The sequence below is a fragment of the Paramisgurnus dabryanus genome, chromosome 8 (assembly GCF_030506205.2).
Source record: "Paramisgurnus dabryanus chromosome 8, PD_genome_1.1, whole genome shotgun sequence".
Classification (NCBI taxonomy): domain Eukaryota; kingdom Metazoa; phylum Chordata; class Actinopteri; order Cypriniformes; family Cobitidae; genus Paramisgurnus; species Paramisgurnus dabryanus.
Window position 1 is genome coordinate 7,881,586 of NC_133344.1, and position 17,608 is coordinate 7,899,193.

Consider the following 17,608-nt stretch of genomic DNA (forward strand, 5'->3'; position numbering starts at 1 on the left):
TGCGCTCTCTGGAAGGTGACGCTTTGGTCCGCAAACGCTCCGCTGATCGTGCACGTGTCTCAATAAGCGGTCTCTGTGCGTTGCTGGGTGCAGAGTGCTCATGGGAGTTGTAGTTTCCCGGTGTCGCATTGTGCATTGTTTATAATTTCTCATAACTTGTAAGAAAACTACAATTAAAAGGGGACAGAGAATGAAAAACCGTTTTTACCTTGTCTTTGTTGAATAATGGTAGTCTACCCACATTCACAAACATACAAAAAGTGCTAAACATGCTAAACATCTCAGTCTCATAGAAATTCCTCTTTTAGAAATGTCAGCCAGAAAACGGCCCAATCTGAAAAACTGATGCTTATGACATCACAGGCATCTAACTGCCCCTCCACTTTAAAATAATTGGCTAAATTTTTTGAGTGGCAGCAAAGTCAGCCAATCAGTAATGAGATTGCAAGTTAAGCCAGAAGGGGGAGCCAAATAGGTGCAAAACCACGTGTTTAAAATCCCCCACCCTAATAGAGCTATCTGAGAGAGGTTTTTAGGAAGCTTCTAAGGCATTACAGACCCAAACAAAAACATTTTTTGTCTACATGTCACATCACAGAACAAGGATAAATACCCCGTTCAATCATTCTATGTCACCTTTAAAAAATTATATTCAACCTGCCATAGTGGCTAGTGGGACTGGATGTTAATGTCAAGCCCTGGCGCCACCATTATTGTTTATAATGTGTAGAATGGTGCGCTGTGATTGGTTAATTGGATTAATTGCATTCTGCAGAGGATGATTGCCGTTCATCTCAATTTTTGGGGAAAAAGGGAGAAAAGATGACAGAAAAACACGCCAGATATCAGATTTTGCGTAAAATTACGAATTTACTTTTTAATACTGACCAGATACAATACTTATTTTGGTGGTAACTTATTTTTTTTTTAAGTGGCGTTTATTGTGTTTTGGAACCAAACTCTTCAAATAGTCGTTCAAAAAGCCAAATATAAATAGTTCAAATATCTGTCTTAAGCTATACTGTTGTATCTCTTCTCGTGTCTGCAAAACCTGTAAATGTAACACAAGCTTTAATTTTCAGTTTCTTTGCCAACTGCTTGGGTCGAGCGCAGACTTTTATGCATTACTTTGCACTTCAACGTACTGTATGTTGTTTATCTTTCACACGCAGAGATATGCGCACATGAACAAAAGCCGGTTGAGGTGTTTACATGAAATGCAAAATCTGGGTATTGAGCAAAAAACTAGCTGTGCCGATCAGTTTTTGTTTACGCCGTTTATGGGCTTTTCCCGATTAAAATAAAACCGTTTAATGTTTTTACACCCCACACATAATCAGTTTACTAAGCATAATCGGCGTAAGACTGTGCATGTAAACGCACTCAGTGTTAAGTGATTATTTAATTCAAAATACCAATATTTTGTGTAATAACCAGTTTGTATAAGGGTGTTATTTTGTACAAAGTTAAATTTGTTAAAAGGTTTCTATATAAATATACGTTATATAATAAAGTACAGTATACTTTGTATTAATCAATTATTCAGACTGAATCAGTCAATCAATAAATCAACTAACTAGTCACCCTTCATTTAAATTTAAAACAACTATGAGACTGATGTTTGTGTTGTGCGTTTGACTGTTTGTAGCTATGTGATCAAGAATTTTAAGAAGATGGGGAAAGATTATTACGACTACAACAACGTAGGCAGCTGGGACAGCAGTGGACTGCAGATCGATGATGATGAGATCTGGCCCAACAAAGATGACATCATCAAATCTGTGTGTAGTGAACCCTGTGATAAAGGTCAAATCAAGGTAAGATGCTACAAAATGTTTTATACATTGTGTTTTGCATTTATTGTTTACCGTGACCTGTTCCAAATCTCTCTCTCCGTTTACCGTCTGTCTGTCCGCAGGTGATTCGTAAAGGTGAGGTGAGCTGCTGTTGGACTTGTACTCCCTGTAAAGACAACGAGTTTGTTTTTGATGAGTACACCTGTCGAGCGTGTGAGCTGGGATCTTGGCCCACCGATGACCTCACAGGTGAGTTGCACCCACCGACCGATAAAAACACCACAGCGTTGAGATCGCCGGCCGTCTGTGGATTGATGAAACAAATGTGTCGTTGAGATTCAATAACATTTTTCATCTATTTAGTTCTGTAAATCTAAATTTGCAAAGTGCCGAAGCCCCAAACGCACACAGATCCTCTAATAGAAATATAATGCGCATTGAGGGACATCATGAGCAAATGAAATTATTTTGCAGAGTGCATGATTGTATCTCTATTAAATTTACAAGAGAGACGGGAAGAGAGATTTATTTGTCCACCACGGAGACCAAATCCATTTCAATAAATCATTTCAGATGCATACGGTTATTGAGCCGAGCTGAAGGTCAACAGAGCTGAACTTATCAAATCTGTCTGCCTATGGTCAATCTGTCTACCGCATCACCACCTATTCATCCTATCACATTTACAAAGAAAGCAACGTCATGCAAATACTAATATAATACAGCTGACCCTTAAATCTTTTTATATATGGGTCTTTAGCAAATGTTAAGAATGGTCTTTTTCTCTTGGCAGGGTGTGACCCAATCCCAGTGAAGTATTTGAGGTGGGGAGACCCCGAGCCCATCGCCGCCGTAGTCTTCGCCTGTTTGGGCCTGATGGCCACGTTTTTCGTCACCTCCATCTTTATCATCTACCGCGACACCCCGGTGGTGAAATCGTCCAGTCGTGAGCTCTGCTACATCATCCTGGCGGGAATCTGTCTGGGATATCTCTGCACATTCTGTCTTATCACCAAACCTCAGGTGATTTACTGCTACCTGCAGCGTCTCGGCATCGGCCTGTCTCCCGCCATGAGCTACTCCGCCCTCGTCACCAAAACCAATCGCATCGCTCGGATTCTTGCCGGCAGCAAGAAGAAAATATGCACCAAGAAACCTCGTTTCATGAGCGCATGCGCCCAGCTGGTCATCGCCTTCCTCCTGATCCTTCTGCAGCTGGGCATCATCGTGGCGCTCTTCGTAATGGAGCCTCCCGACGTCATCCACGACTACCCGTCTATCCGAGAGGTCAACCTGATCTGTAACACCACTAACCTGGGTGTGGTGGCGCCGCTGGGGTACAACGGTCTGCTTATCATGAGCTGCACCTTTTACGCGTTCAAGACGCGCAACGTTCCGGCGAATTTCAATGAGGCGAAGTACATCGCCTTTACCATGTACACCACTTGCATCATCTGGCTGGCGTTCGTGCCCATTTACTTCGGTTCCAACTACAAGACCATCACGATGTGCTTCTCTGTCAGTCTGAGCGCCACCGTCGCTCTGGGCTGCATGTTTGTGCCAAAGGTTTACATCATCCTCGCTAAACCAGAGAGAAACGTACGAAGCGCCTTCACGACATCGACGGTGGTGCGCATGCATGTCGGGGATGGAAAATCGTCATCCGCAGCCAGCCGCTCCAGCAGCCTGGTCAACCTCTGGAAAAGACGAGGCTCATCCGGAGAGACGCTCAGGTGTGTGTTCAGTACCAGATTTTTGCCCCCCCCAAAAAAAAGTGTTAAAGGAATAAATCACCCAAAAATGCATACCCCCTTAAAGGGACACTTTATTGATCTTAACCTCTTTGGAATCCATTCAGCTGATCTCTGGGTCTGGCGCTACCACTTTTAGCATAGCTTAGCATAATCCATTGAATCTGATTAGACCATTAGCATCCCGCTAAAAATAACCAAAGACTCTTCTGTTGTTACATTGTGTACTAAGACCGACAGAAAATTAAAAGTTGTGATTTTCTAGGCCGGTATGGCTAGGAACTATACTCTCATTCTGGCATAATAATCAAGGACTTTGCTGCTATAACATGGCTGCAGGAGGCGCAATGATATTACGCGGCAGCCGGAAATAGATTTATTTTCGGGCATGAGGGTATAGTTCCTAGCTATATCTGCCTAGAAAATCACAACTTTTAATTTTCCGCCGCTCTTAGTACACGATGTAACTACAGAAGTCAAGTTTTAAATAGGAAAAATATCAAAACTCTTTGCTTATGTTTTTAGCGCGATGCTAATGGTCTAATCAGATTCAATGGATTATGCTAAGCTATGCTAAAAGTGCTACCGCCAGACCTGGAGATCGGCTAAATGGATTCCAAACGGTAAGAATCAAATGTTTAACTCTAGGGGAACTGGAAAATGAGCATATTTTTAAAAAAAGTTGTTTCAAAACTCAACACGAAGGAAGATATTTTGAGCAATGTTTATAACACAGGGTTAACCAAACTGGGGTTTAGGAACCCCTCTTGGTTCGCAAAGGAATTGCAGAGGGTTTGTGAGTTGATGAAAAACAATTCATTACACTTAAAGCATTAAACATAAATAAATAATTTTAAAATGTAAAAATTGAAATAAAACATTTTTTATGAATAAAAATAAATGTTTTGTTGTTAAACTGCAAATGTGCTATTAAATTACTGAAGTATTAATTTAAAACCTCAGGGGTTACTTAAAGTAAATAATTTAGGTGAAAAGGGTCGGCTGACAAAAAAGTTTTAAAACCCCTGTTGTAACCAAACAATTTTGGAGCACCATTGACTTCCATAGTATTTTTTTATGGAAGTTAATGGTGCTCCAAAATTGTTTTGAACAACCTGAGGGCGAGTAAACGATATAGAAATAATTTTTTATGGGGGGTGAACTACCCCCTTAAATTCGAGATACCTTGAAGCCTAACTGTGCGTTCACACCAGATCCGGAAGAGGTGGCAAATTTATTTGCTTCATTCGCGCGTGAAATTCTAGTCATCAGAGACATTCATGTGGAAATTCGCGTCATGGGAGGAGCTTATATAGCTCAAATTGAGTAAACTTACCAGATTGTACAAACTCCTCACTCACTTTCTTCCAAACAAGATCCTTTTAATTCATGTAAAAGTAGGGGTGTGACGGTGATTATATAACCGTGAGACCGACGGTTATAGTTGATCACCGTCATTAGAAGTCTATAACCGCTAAAACTGCGTCGTTTCCAACTGTATTTGATTCTTTGGAAAACAGCATAAGTGAGATGTGCAGATGACTCATGAACATGGAGAAGATATATTAGGTCAATTGACCGTTCGCAAAGACCCGACCCCCTTAGTTACTCTCGCTATGTCCGACAAGATACGGTAGGGTCATTTGTTTTATAAGATGGGTTAGGTAGATGCGTCCTAGTCTGAAGAAGGGTGAGGGTTGTTCGTTGATAGCGGTAAAAGCACATTCACTGCTAGTTGTCTTTGCTGTTAGTTTTAAATAAACGTAGAGCAAGTAGCTAATCAGTGTCTGCTCGTTTATTCAAACTAAGTTGTCCTATAAAAGACGAACGTCGCAACGCGCAAAAAGTCGCAAAGCGCAAAACGTCGCAACACGCAAAACGCATTAACTTAACATGTAAATCACTTGTGCTTGCAGCCTCTTTCGCGTCTGGTGTGAACGCACCATAAGTCTGAAGTGTAGCCTTTGGTTGTGTGTTGTAGCAAAATGCATTGGAGCTCATATGCTGCTGCGATTACACACTTTACAAAAACAAAATAGCATAAGATCTATAAAAATGGTTTACATGGCAAAGTTTAAATGGATATTCGTCAGGACATTTAGCTCTCTCACAAACATTTGATGAAAAGGTCTTTCTAGGGTCACGCTGGCTAAATAGTTCATTTATGTGATAATGTGAAGCAGTTAAGTTAAAAACATCCATAACAAGAAAGTGTTTACATTACAGCACAGACAACCTCTGTATCATCCTCTGTTAAGTGCACAGATAGACTTTACTACACCAGTGGCCGGTTGCACCAGCTGGGAGTACACCTGGTCGCAAAGCTAGTCTGGATGTAAAACGCGCTTTATGTCCAAGTAGAATTTATACCTGTTGCATGATCTAGGCTTAGCGCACGTCTGAGACTTTATCTTAAGTATAAGTATAAAGTTTTGACTTGTTGACGTGTGACGCATGCATCCTGAGGGAGGATCCACTGGAAAACGTATGAAATAAGTTTGTAACCATAGTAATGCGAATGGCCTGATCGTAGTTTCAGATGGTGCAACAGACGTAAATATTTTTCACAAAGCCAGATGTAGCTAAGCTCGACGCAACCTTTTTACATCCATCTTGTGCATCCGTCCCCTGATAGACAGACAGACTGACAGACACAAGGACAGGTAGATTTTCAAGGTTTTTTTAAGAGAAACAAACAGAGATTTTGCCTTATTTCACCTGTCATTGTGGTTTATAGAGTTTCATTAACCTGACAGTTGTTGTTTTATATCACTTTTGTCTTTTCTTTGTCCTTGATGAAGGGCTTTCATAATCATATCTGCCTATCAATGTTAAAAAGAAATCAACTTTCTCCATATCAGACAGACATACAGACAGATAGTGCGTGTATTTGTGTATTTGTGTGTGTGCATCACTTAAGAAAATAAAATAAAAGTGAAGGTCATTGTTTTGGCACATCTGTCTGTTTGTGTGTGTGTAAGACAAACATCTTGAAGAATTGAGCCATTACTTATGACAGAAGCTAGAGTTCAACCTTAGGCAATAATAATGAGTATAATTAACCTAACAATACCACAGAGGATGTGTTTGTTAGACAGTGATCTATGACTTTACCTATGTAAGGCTTTTAGTTGCATATTGTCTCACTGGTTAGGTTGTTTTCAAAACCAGCATATACAGTATCAATATAAACTAGAGATGCACCGATATAAAAAAATCCACAGATTAACTAAAATCTGAAGATAAATTAATGTTATTAGCTCTTTCTCCACCAGCATTTTTTTTTTTTAAGTTGGCAGCCAGCGCCAGCATTTTTCATGATTTTCAAAAAAGTTTAATGCCTTCCAGAAAATGTTCTTCTTAAAATATATAAACATACAATATATCAAATAAAAAGAGCAAACACTCTGCTTTCAGAAAAAAGTTTTATCCTACCTTCATTAGTTCTCTTTTTATCACCTCTCAAATATGGGTAAGTTTCTTTAAAAACACAAAATTTTAAGCAAAAAGTTGAGATAATTACATATTTGTGAAGGACTTTTCATAGAGATCAGATTCAGAGCGATTCTCAAAATTGGGACATAAAGTTGTTTGCCTTAGGGGGGATACTTCGGGGTTTTATAAGTTGCAGAAGAGCTCCTGGTGGACAATAGCGGTAATGCGGAAAGACGGAAATACTCGTCATTGGCAGGGAAGGTTTTTTTTTTAATTGACGAGTTAACTATACCCCACTGCAGAGACATACACCTCCCCGCAGAGCCATTTACCGCAGGAACATATACCGCCCCACAGAAACATATACCCCACCGCAGAAATACATACCGCACCGCAGAACCATACACCGCAGGAACATATACAACACTGCAGAAACATATGCCGCACAGCAGAGCCATATACCGTAGAAACATATACCCGCTCGCAGAAACATGCACCGCACCAAAGAAACATATACCGGACCATAAAACCATATACCAAAGGAACATATGAAACATATACCGCACCGCAAAAGCATATACCGCACCGTAGAAACATCTACCGCACCGCAGAAACATGTACCGCACCGTAGAAACATACACCGGACCGCAGAACCATATACCGCAGGAAAATACATTGCACCGCAGAAATATACACCGCACCGCAGGAACATATACCGCACCGCAGAGCCATATGCCGCAGGAACATACATCGCACCGCAGAAACATACACCGCACCGCAGGAACATATACCGCATCACAGAGCCATATGCCGCAGGAACATACACCACACCCCAGACACATACACCACACAGCAGAAACATACACCGCACCGCAGAACCATATACTGCAGAATCATATACCGCACCATGGATTCATACCGCAGAAACATATACAGCACCGCGACAACTATACTGCACCGCGGTAACTATACGGCACTGCGGTAACGTAACCAGCGGAAGTGCATCACAGGGTTCGCTGATGGAGCAGATCAGCTGCGTGGTTAACCATTTTACCTCCAACATCAGGAAGCTCAATAGCTTTTATCGACCAAATATTAGTGCATCTCTAATACAAATATTTCAATCTGATTGCAGCTCTAATGGAAAGTCGGTGACTTGGGCTCAGAATGAGCGCAGTTCCAAGGGCAGCCACCTGTGGCAGCGTCTCTCCTTCCACATCAAGAAACGCGAGAGCAACCAGACCGCCGTCATCAAACCATTCTCCAAGACCTCAGAAGGGCGATATTGCGGTGGGACGGACATTAACACCGAAAACATTAACAACAAAATGCTCTATGAGGTCAGAGAGACGGAGGAGCGCTATCCAATCGGGTACCCCCCTCAGACGCCATCGCCCATCAGCACTGTGACCCAGAGAGCCAGCATGACTTTAGCGCAGAGCGCAGCGGGCGACGCGCAGGTCATGAGCGTCTCCACATACATGTGTCAACCTTCGCACCGCGGTAACGTAACCCGCGGAAGTGCATCGCAGGGTTCGCTGATGGAGCAGATCAGCTGCGTGGTTAACCGGTTCACCGCCAACATCAGTGAGCTCAATAGCATGATGCTCACAAATTCTCCACCGGGGAGCACTGCGGGTCTACCCACCAGCGCTTCCGCGCACGCACACTCCGCCGCGCTGGATCCCTGTTGTCCTCCGGCGTACCGACTCTCACGAGAAATTTCCATGCCGACCACCATGACCACATATGCAGAGGTCCAGCCCCTCCCACCAGTGGAGTCTAACGTAAGCCGTCCTGTCCCGCCCTGCCCCTCATTGCGGATCAAATCCTCGCCTACGTCCAGCGGGAAGGAGCTCACAGTGGCCGCGGCATCGGGGCGGCCCGAGTCTCCATCTATTCAGCCGGAGCTTGACGAACTGCTGCCGCTTACCCCGCCCTCCCCCTTCAGGGACTCAACCGGCTCTGGCAGCGGTTCGGATGTCGAAACTGTCCCTACACCTAAATACGAGTGCCTAGTGCTCCGACACTACAGCCAGAGTTCCTCTTCATTATAGGACCGACAAGAGTCCTATATAAGAACAAGTCTGCCGTAATAAACGTAGACAAACAGGAGTCAGCGCTTCGATGTGTGTGTGTTTACATGTTCTCACTTTTGGACCGAAGGCGAAACCTTACGGAGAAAAATCTCCAACATCAGACCTGCAGTAGAATCACAAAAGTGTATAATCGTTCGTAGTTTGGAGTCCTGTTGGTCTGTATTGTAGTGGCCTTAAACAAACATGGCTTTCATCTAATTAGTGCTGTTTCGACAAGGACGTGGACGTGTTGGTGCGTCCCCGAAGGTGGACGAGCTCGTGTGAAAATCCACCTGTGTCGCAGGGACGTTCCCAGTGTACAAGCAAACAGTAAATTATAAAGGGCTGGATAAAGACTAGAAAAGGGAAAAGCTTGTATAATTACATGTTGAATAATCGCACACGCACACTGTTGAAAGAGTCTGAGGTGATGTCCCTGGAGATTTCTGTATCTTTAATCAAAGTGCTCTGTTTGATGTGTCAGTACAAACAGACGCTGGTTTGAGAGATTCTGACAGCGACGTTGTTTTCAGTCTTAACCTTTTTCCCGTCTGTCTGTCTTTACTGGGGATCAAACTGATGGATGAATCTCACAGAAACAGGTAATGATGTCTCCTTTTTACCCCAACATCAAAATATTTTTTTGCACTGCACAATGATAACCATTATTAAATGAATGCAAAAATACTCCTGTATAGCTCAATGGGAGCATGGCATTAGCAGTGCAAAAGTAATCGGTTCGAACCCAAAGAAAACACATGCTCATAAAAAATGTATAACTTGTAATGCACTGCAAGTCAATCGGATAAAACCATCTGCCAATTCAAAAATGTAAAATTTAGGGGCGGTTCTAGGATTCCGTTCTTAGTGTGTGTTCACACCGCCACCGGCGAGAGCGTCAAAAAAAAAACTGGCTGCCCTGTCAATGACGCTATAGAAAAAGCATAGTGGATGCTCTGACACTCGAATACATTATCTGGAATCCTCTCAGGTGGAGGTTTACGCCTTCTGATTGGTTGCCGCCGAATGTTTCCAACTTCTGATTGGTTGCCGCTGAACTGCGTCATAGCTCATTACCATAAAGTTGAGCTGATTTCAACTTTCCTCGACAGTCACACCGTACATGACGCCCCACGCCGATGGTTCTCACTGAAAATTAATGACTTCAGGCCACTTTGACGCTCTCGCCGTATAAATGCACAGTTAGGGGGGTTTAGCCCTCAGTGATGATGTGAAGAGAGCATTGTGATGCCATTTTATAAATTGGGAGCAGTATTATTATGTTAATAAAGTCATATAGGCTACATATATTACTGCTCCATACAGTTTCAAGCCCTTATGATTTTTGATTTATCTTAATAACGTAAGTAATGGTAAGAAAAACTCTTACTGTGCGTTCACACCACACGTGAATGAAACAAATAAATTGCGGCATTCGGGCGTAGTTGGACGCTTGAACAATTTGAGTTAACTCGCTTTATTCAAGTGTAAAATTTGGGCCATTTGTGTGTGAAATTAAGACTTGTAGTCTCAATATATATTAGCTCAAATTGAGTAAAGAGCATTTTTTACAACTTAACAGATTGTAACTCACTTCTTCCAAACAAGAAGTTTCTATAAAAACAAGTGTTTCTATAAAAATACGAAGATGTGTCGTACAGCTCCGGGTGTCCACATACAGCGGCAATGATTGTGTCCTTCATTGCTATTTTGTATTTCTGCCTCTGAGCGCTACATCATAATCATGTCACTACTAGAGCAAGTTTCTGATTGGTTTACGCGGTGCGAATATCTGCCAAAGTTTACACTTTTCAACTTACGCGATTCACACCTCGTAAACTTGTTATTTTTTCTCATCGAAATGTCCTGCATTTTGCGTTATTTTCATTATTATTTTTGAAACGATAATTTTTACAAATAAATAAAACTGAAAAATATATTAGATAGTTTAAGATAATTATTTTATTTTACAATTTGGCTAAACATTATTTATGGTGGCTAAGAAGACAGCAGGGTTTCCCGCAGCACTTTTCAGTTCGGGCGGCCCGCCTAAGCCGGGGAAACCCTACCGCCTTAACTAGGTCGTTAAAAAAAAAATCGTTGCAAAAAAGGCAGTCAAGTGCATCTCGGAGAATAGCGCGGACGCTCTTCAGCACGCGCGCCACACAGTGGCGTGTTTACCCACCACGCAAACCACGCAATTGCTTGGGGCCCCACGGGCTTGGGGGGCCCCCTACTGTCCACAAGCGGTTAACTTATTTAATGATTTTTTATTTAATGATTGCAGAGTTATAAAAAGTCTGCGTGGTAAGCATTCCGCTTTTTTCTTATTTTTTTTTTTAAGATCACACACTGAAGTTGCAGTACTGTATTAATTACATCATTTTAAATACATCCTATAAGGAATTTGCCAGCAAAGGATATATCTGAGATAGGCTTAAAAATATTTTTCTGTACAAAAGGGAGGCCTTTTGGAAAAAGTTTGGAAACCACTGCGGAAAAACCAAGACCTTTATGTTTTTGACAGATAATGATTCTTTATTATTTTGAATAAGACAATGGGCACTATTTGTATTTTTAAACCAAGAATTTTTTTCTTAATGTTGGGGCATGGGGGGCCCCAGGTCCTTGGACTTTGCTTAGGGCCCCCAAAATGGTAAACACGCCACTGGCGCCACACGGCCGAAATGAGATAAAGACGTGAGATAAAGACGCCCCGCCCAACCCTAACACCTTAACTAACAAATTTTCTGCGGGAAACCCTGGACAGGGTGGCTGAAGCCCCCCTAAAAAGGTCTAGGTACCGCCCCTGGTAAACATTCTTATTCTTATAAAAAATCAATAACATATTAAATTAAAAAATTAAATTGTCATGAAAATGCAAAAAATATAACGGTAGTGCCTGGTTTTAAAAATACTTTCTTGAAAATACATTTGTTTTTGATTTTGGGGTAAATATGACCTTAGTTTTCATGTGATTTACAGTTTTTGTGTATTGATTTGGATCGTGGGACCAAACCCTGTATCTATCTCATCTGATAGTGGCAGTACCATGGTACAATGATCAAGGTACCTCAAAGAATGCCATGGTTAAATAATACTTACCATGGTACTTTTTTGGTACATTACACTACAGCAAACTAGTGAATGAAAGTCTAACTCACAAAAAAACATGATAGTTACATCTTATCACCCAGTTTAAATTGTTTCACTGTGGTTCATGAGCAACAATAATCCACGAGATCTGTTTTTAACTACTATCAAATTCAATCATTAAGTGAATAAATTTCAGTCCAGTCATTAAAGTCAACATGAAATGAAAATGGACCCTGTTTACTTAATACACAATCCTGGTGTTATTGCAAACAATTCATCAGTGCATGTCAGTATAATAATAATCACATCACACAAATGTTTCATGTTGACTTTAAATGCTGTTTTCACTAGCAGAAGGGCTTTTGACAACATTTCAGCCTATCATCAGGATCATAGTTAATAATGTCATCTAGTCATTTCTATTGATTGTGTAAATATCAAGGGCATGCGTACAGCAACAAGTCTAGTAAAGTTTTAACAGTTACGGATTGTTAAAGCTAAACAATCTCAGCATTTTACACAGATAACATGAGGACCGATAACCCTAAAGATGTCTTTTCTTACATGCCCTCGTGTACAGACCGTGCTTACATGAATGTGAGGCTAGCAATTATATTTAAAAAAAGAAAAACTAAAAATTGAATATTTATCGTAATAGAGCTTTTAGTGCCAAAGGGGGAGGGACGAAATGTGTGTTTTTCGTAACAATGATCGTTTTTATGGTGATGAATATTCTTTTATATATAACAAATATATTATATTACATATACCAGACTGGAAGCAATACAAACCATACGCATACACGAAGCACACAAGCATTAAACCGTCCGCTTTTGTGTTACATAAGAACAATGTTTTATACTATATCAAAAAATTTATTCTTGCTGTGAAAGAGACGTCTTTCTTCGCAGTGAATACACTGGATTGTGTGATACACCCCATACATTTAAATTCTGACATATATACATTATATTAAAGCCAGCTTGTGATGGCCAACTTATTTAAATCTTTTTTTATTTCTCTGTATAATGTAGCAATACTATAGTGACAACTATTTTGAAAATAATGTCGGATACAAGGTCATGCACCTATTGTTAAGTGTTGTACAGTGTTGTAGTCGAGTCCAACCCGAGTCTAAGTCGAGACCAGAGATCAGGTGTCGAGTTTGATCTGAGACTCGGGTTGGACTCGACCACAACATTGGTTGTTAATCTATAAGCCTCGGTTTTACAGCTGGTTAGTGTTGGATCAGTGAACATTCAGAAATAAAGTGTCTCATTTATTTGTCGCAATGTGCTGTGACATCAGCCACTTTCAGTATAGATGCAGTGTTACATGAACAGACTGCTGATATAAAGTCACATTGCGTTTCCATGGGCTGAACGTTAAACTGCAAAAAATGATTTTCAAGAAAAAAAATTCTTAGTATTTTTGTCTTCTTTTCAGTAAAAATTTATCTAAAAATTCTTAAATTAAGATGCTTTTTCTTGATGAGCAAAACAAACCAAGAAAATAAGTCTAGTTTTTAGACCAAAAATATCAAATTTAAGTGATTTTGTGTATAAAACAAGCAAAAAAATTTGCCAATGGGGTAAGCAAAAAATCTTGAACATTTTTCTTAAACACTAAATTTGCTTACCCTATTGGCAGATTTTTTTGCTTGTTTTATGCACAAAATGACTTAAATTTGATATTTTTGGTCTAAATACTAGACTTATTTTCCTGGGTCGTTTTGCTCTTCAAGAAAAAGCATCTTAATGTAAGAATTTTTAGATATTTTTACTGAAAACAAGACAAAAATACTAAGATTTTTTTTTCTTGAAAATCATTTTTTGCAGTGTAGTCATTTTGCTTGGAGGATTTACTTTGTTCAGTCTACTGAATGCAGCGTGATCCCTAAACTACAATACTCACTTATTTTCTTCTGGTTTTCCTTTTAAGTTATTTAATTTTATAGCATATATCAGGGCTGTAATGAACCATGAAATTATATTACAATTGATACCTAACATACGTGTCAATGTGTAATAGACTTCAGTGTTGAGCTATACAAAAAATGTAGAGATTATAAAAAAAACAATTCAGCTGAGGTTTGTCAGAAACAACTTTGATTTCATTTTACGACGATGCTAGAAAAGCCCTATTAATAAATCTACCCCGGGATCTCCGTCTTTCTGTTTAATAAATGGGATATGGGTTTATAAAATAATGACATAAAAATTTGGTAGATTTGTACAATTTGGAGCTCTTGGTTGAATGTCTACAGTAAACTCATATTAATGTTTACAATTTATATCTCTGTGGTATCATGTGGACAAAAGTTTGAAGTACAAAACTTGGCTTTATGTTCTGAAGAGATGAATTTGTTGAGATTGAAGCGTATTGGGCTGAACGGTCTCTGGACATTAAAACACTTTCATTACTCTTATCGGTTAATTGAATTTCTAATCTCTGAATAACCGCTTGATGAATTCAGACCTGAATGAAGGTTCATAAACGCCACTATGAACTCTGTGACTTCATCTTTAAGTGCTGACCATTTTTGTGTTCTTGCCTTTCAAGTGGTTGGTTTTATTTTTGTTATATCTCTCTGTGTATATCTATATTGGGACTGTGTTTTATAATTCTCCGACGTAGAGATTTATTAGAATGTTGATCATCATTGACGTGATACTGCAGATGATTTTATGACACTTGTTTCTTGCAACTTTGTGAGAAATTAAAATGTGAGAAAATGTTTAAAGCTGTATAAAAAACATTTTCCCTTTTTCTTGACATGAAAACCATTGTGGTGTGGTATGACATCTTACATTATTAAAAAACGTGAAAAATAATAAAAATTGTGTTTCTGTGGAACACAAGAGCAGAAATGTTAAAATCTTTTAATTTTCATACAATTCATAGTGACCACATCTGTCAAACAGGAAAATGACCAAATATATAGGCAATGTGATCTATACGCTTTTAAAAACAAAAGGCGCTTCATGATGCATAGAAGAATTTTTTTATATAAAGAATCTTTAAAGGAACAGTGTGTAAGAAATGTATATCAATTAATCATAAAATAGCCCTTATATGTCACAAGACATTAAGAAATCATTTTCATTTCAAATACTTCAAATATCACTCACAACAGTGGTCTGGCCAGGATATTGAAATTTAAAAAGTGGAGTTGCAGCCCTCAACTGATGTTGATGTTGTCATTTTGTGTATTGGCCACCAGTTGTGGTATTACAGTACCAGTTTTAGCCACAATCCTACATACTGTTCCTTTAACATCTGAACAATCTTTCTGTTTCACAACAGGTTATTTATGGTAAAAAAAAGTCCTAGACAGCAAACGACTCCAGGCCAGATCCGCGCCAAAGTCAGCAGGTCTGGTGCGGATCCGGCCCAGAGTCATCTGCTGTCTGGGTGTTTTTCTGAAACATCTTTAAAGCACTAAAAAGCTTTTTTAATTTTGTTTTAAAGGTGCAATTTGTAAATTGTATAGAGGATCTCTTGAAAGAAATGCAATATAATCTACATAACTGTTTTCAGTGGTGTATAAAGACCTTACATAATGAACTATTATGTTTTTATTATCTTAGAATTAGATGTTTTTATCTAAATACAATGCGGGTCCCCTTACATGGAAGTCGCCACCTTGCACCGCCTTATTTCTACAGTAGCCCTAAGCGGACAAACTGCCGCGTTTCATCACTATATTGAAATGACATGTTTGTCCTGTGGCGGCTACCGTTGCTGCTTTTAAAGGGAGGGTTGAGAAGTGAACTGATCTGTTGGTTGCAATTCACAATCTCACCACTAAATGCCGCTAAAATCTACACAGTGCACCTTTAATTCACAGTTAATCGCCAAATTATTACATTTCGTGCAAATGGGAAAGGCTTTCGTTTATGTGCAGATTTGATTGGTCTGCACATGATGCACACATCTTAGGGACAGCACACTTGTACTTGTAATGTGTGAGAGGAGGGAAAGCTCTTATTTGTCATCTGTTAACTGGCAGTAGTAAATGCGAGTTTGTAACCATAGCAACGCGATTTACGTCTTAATTATCAATGCAGTTAACTGCATACGCTGGGACGTGCATCGTCTATGCTGAGCGTAGCTGGCAGTCATGAGCGGGTTGATCCAAAATGAACGGGTGCCTGTGGTCACCCGCGGTTACCAGCAGTTAAAGTCATCCAAAAGTATTTTTAATGATACTCGGGTCATGGTTTGTTGGGGTTGTTTGAAATAAAGATGCCAATTAACTATTTTAAACAATTACTACTTTTAAAAAAGTGGGCCAGGAAGCGGGTCGGGTACAATATTTTTTTTTGCGGTCCGAGTTGCAGGCGGGTTAGTTAAAAACGTTGGTTGGGTGCGGGTTGTTCATACATTGACCCGCGCACAGGGTGACCATACGTGCCATTCTGGCCAGGATTTCGGGTGCATCTTCTGGAAGTCATATTTGTCGACCGCATATGTCATAGAGGATTATTATTATTATTATTATTATTACAGAAAAACAATCGTTACATTTTAAGGTAAGAATGAAACTATGATTGTATGTCTTATGTTTTTAACTAAATGGCGTATGCAGTCAACAAATACGACTTCCAGAAGACGCACCGAAATCCTGGCCAGGACGCGTCCAGGAAGAATGCCACATATGGTCATCCCTACTTGCGCATCACTGGTATCTGCGCCTGATTGTAGTATTAGAGTGTGCAACAGGTGTAAAAAAAATTAGCAAAACTGGACATAATTAAGCCTGACATAGTGCTTATATCCAACTATTTTATGTCTAGTTGGTGCAACCGGCCCCTGCTGTATTGTAAATCTGAAATACAGTTTCCAGACAGCAGATTACTCCGGGCCGGATCCGCACCGGATCCATGCCGAAGTTGGCGGATCCGGCCAAGAGTCATCTGCTGTCTGGGTTGTTATTTATTCACTGATAGCCTCTCACATTCGTATACAATCGAATAATTAAGTTAAACCCTGTCGCTTCTCCTGTGTACTATAACCAAAGCAGTTTGAATATATGTGATTTGAGCAGTGCTGAAGATTTAACAGGTTTAATTTGACCTTATTCATTGGTTTAATGCTATGTAATTGGATGTTGAGTGTTTGTGTATTTTTTCAGGTTCATGGTCACCTGACTATACAATATGCTGCAGTGAGGTTGGTATAAAAATGCTCGAGTGCTAAAGCTCAGACTGGGTGGTTATCAAGTTTGAACTCATTTCTTAAACATGCATACATATCTCAGTGAGTAAATACAAAATATTTGTGTACCAATCTGTTAAAACTCAGCTAAAGTCATTTATTTCTGATTTACATAAATTCACCCTACATAATGTAAAGATAATTATGTGAAAATATAACTTTGATATCTTTAATATTGACTGGGATGCTCCAAATCTCATCATTAGATTATAGACTTTATCCAGGATTTCAC

General features: G+C 39.8%; 1 protein-coding gene across 1 annotated transcript in view; it reads left to right on the top strand.

Moving 5' to 3' along the window:
* The window catches only part of grm5b (glutamate receptor, metabotropic 5b), a 76,629-nt gene extending 65,408 nt beyond the window's left edge, over positions 1 to 11,221 (top strand). The window contains exons 6-9 of the mRNA XM_065280447.1: positions 1,649 to 1,817; positions 1,919 to 2,045; positions 2,590 to 3,529; positions 8,118 to 11,221. Coding sequence (XP_065136519.1) covers positions 1,649 to 1,817; positions 1,919 to 2,045; positions 2,590 to 3,529; positions 8,118 to 9,039 — 2,158 coding nt within the window. The 3' untranslated portion in view covers positions 9,040 to 11,221. The remainder of the gene's footprint in view (positions 1 to 1,648; positions 1,818 to 1,918; positions 2,046 to 2,589; positions 3,530 to 8,117) is intronic.
* The last annotated feature ends 6,387 nt before the right edge of the window (positions 11,222 to 17,608 follow it).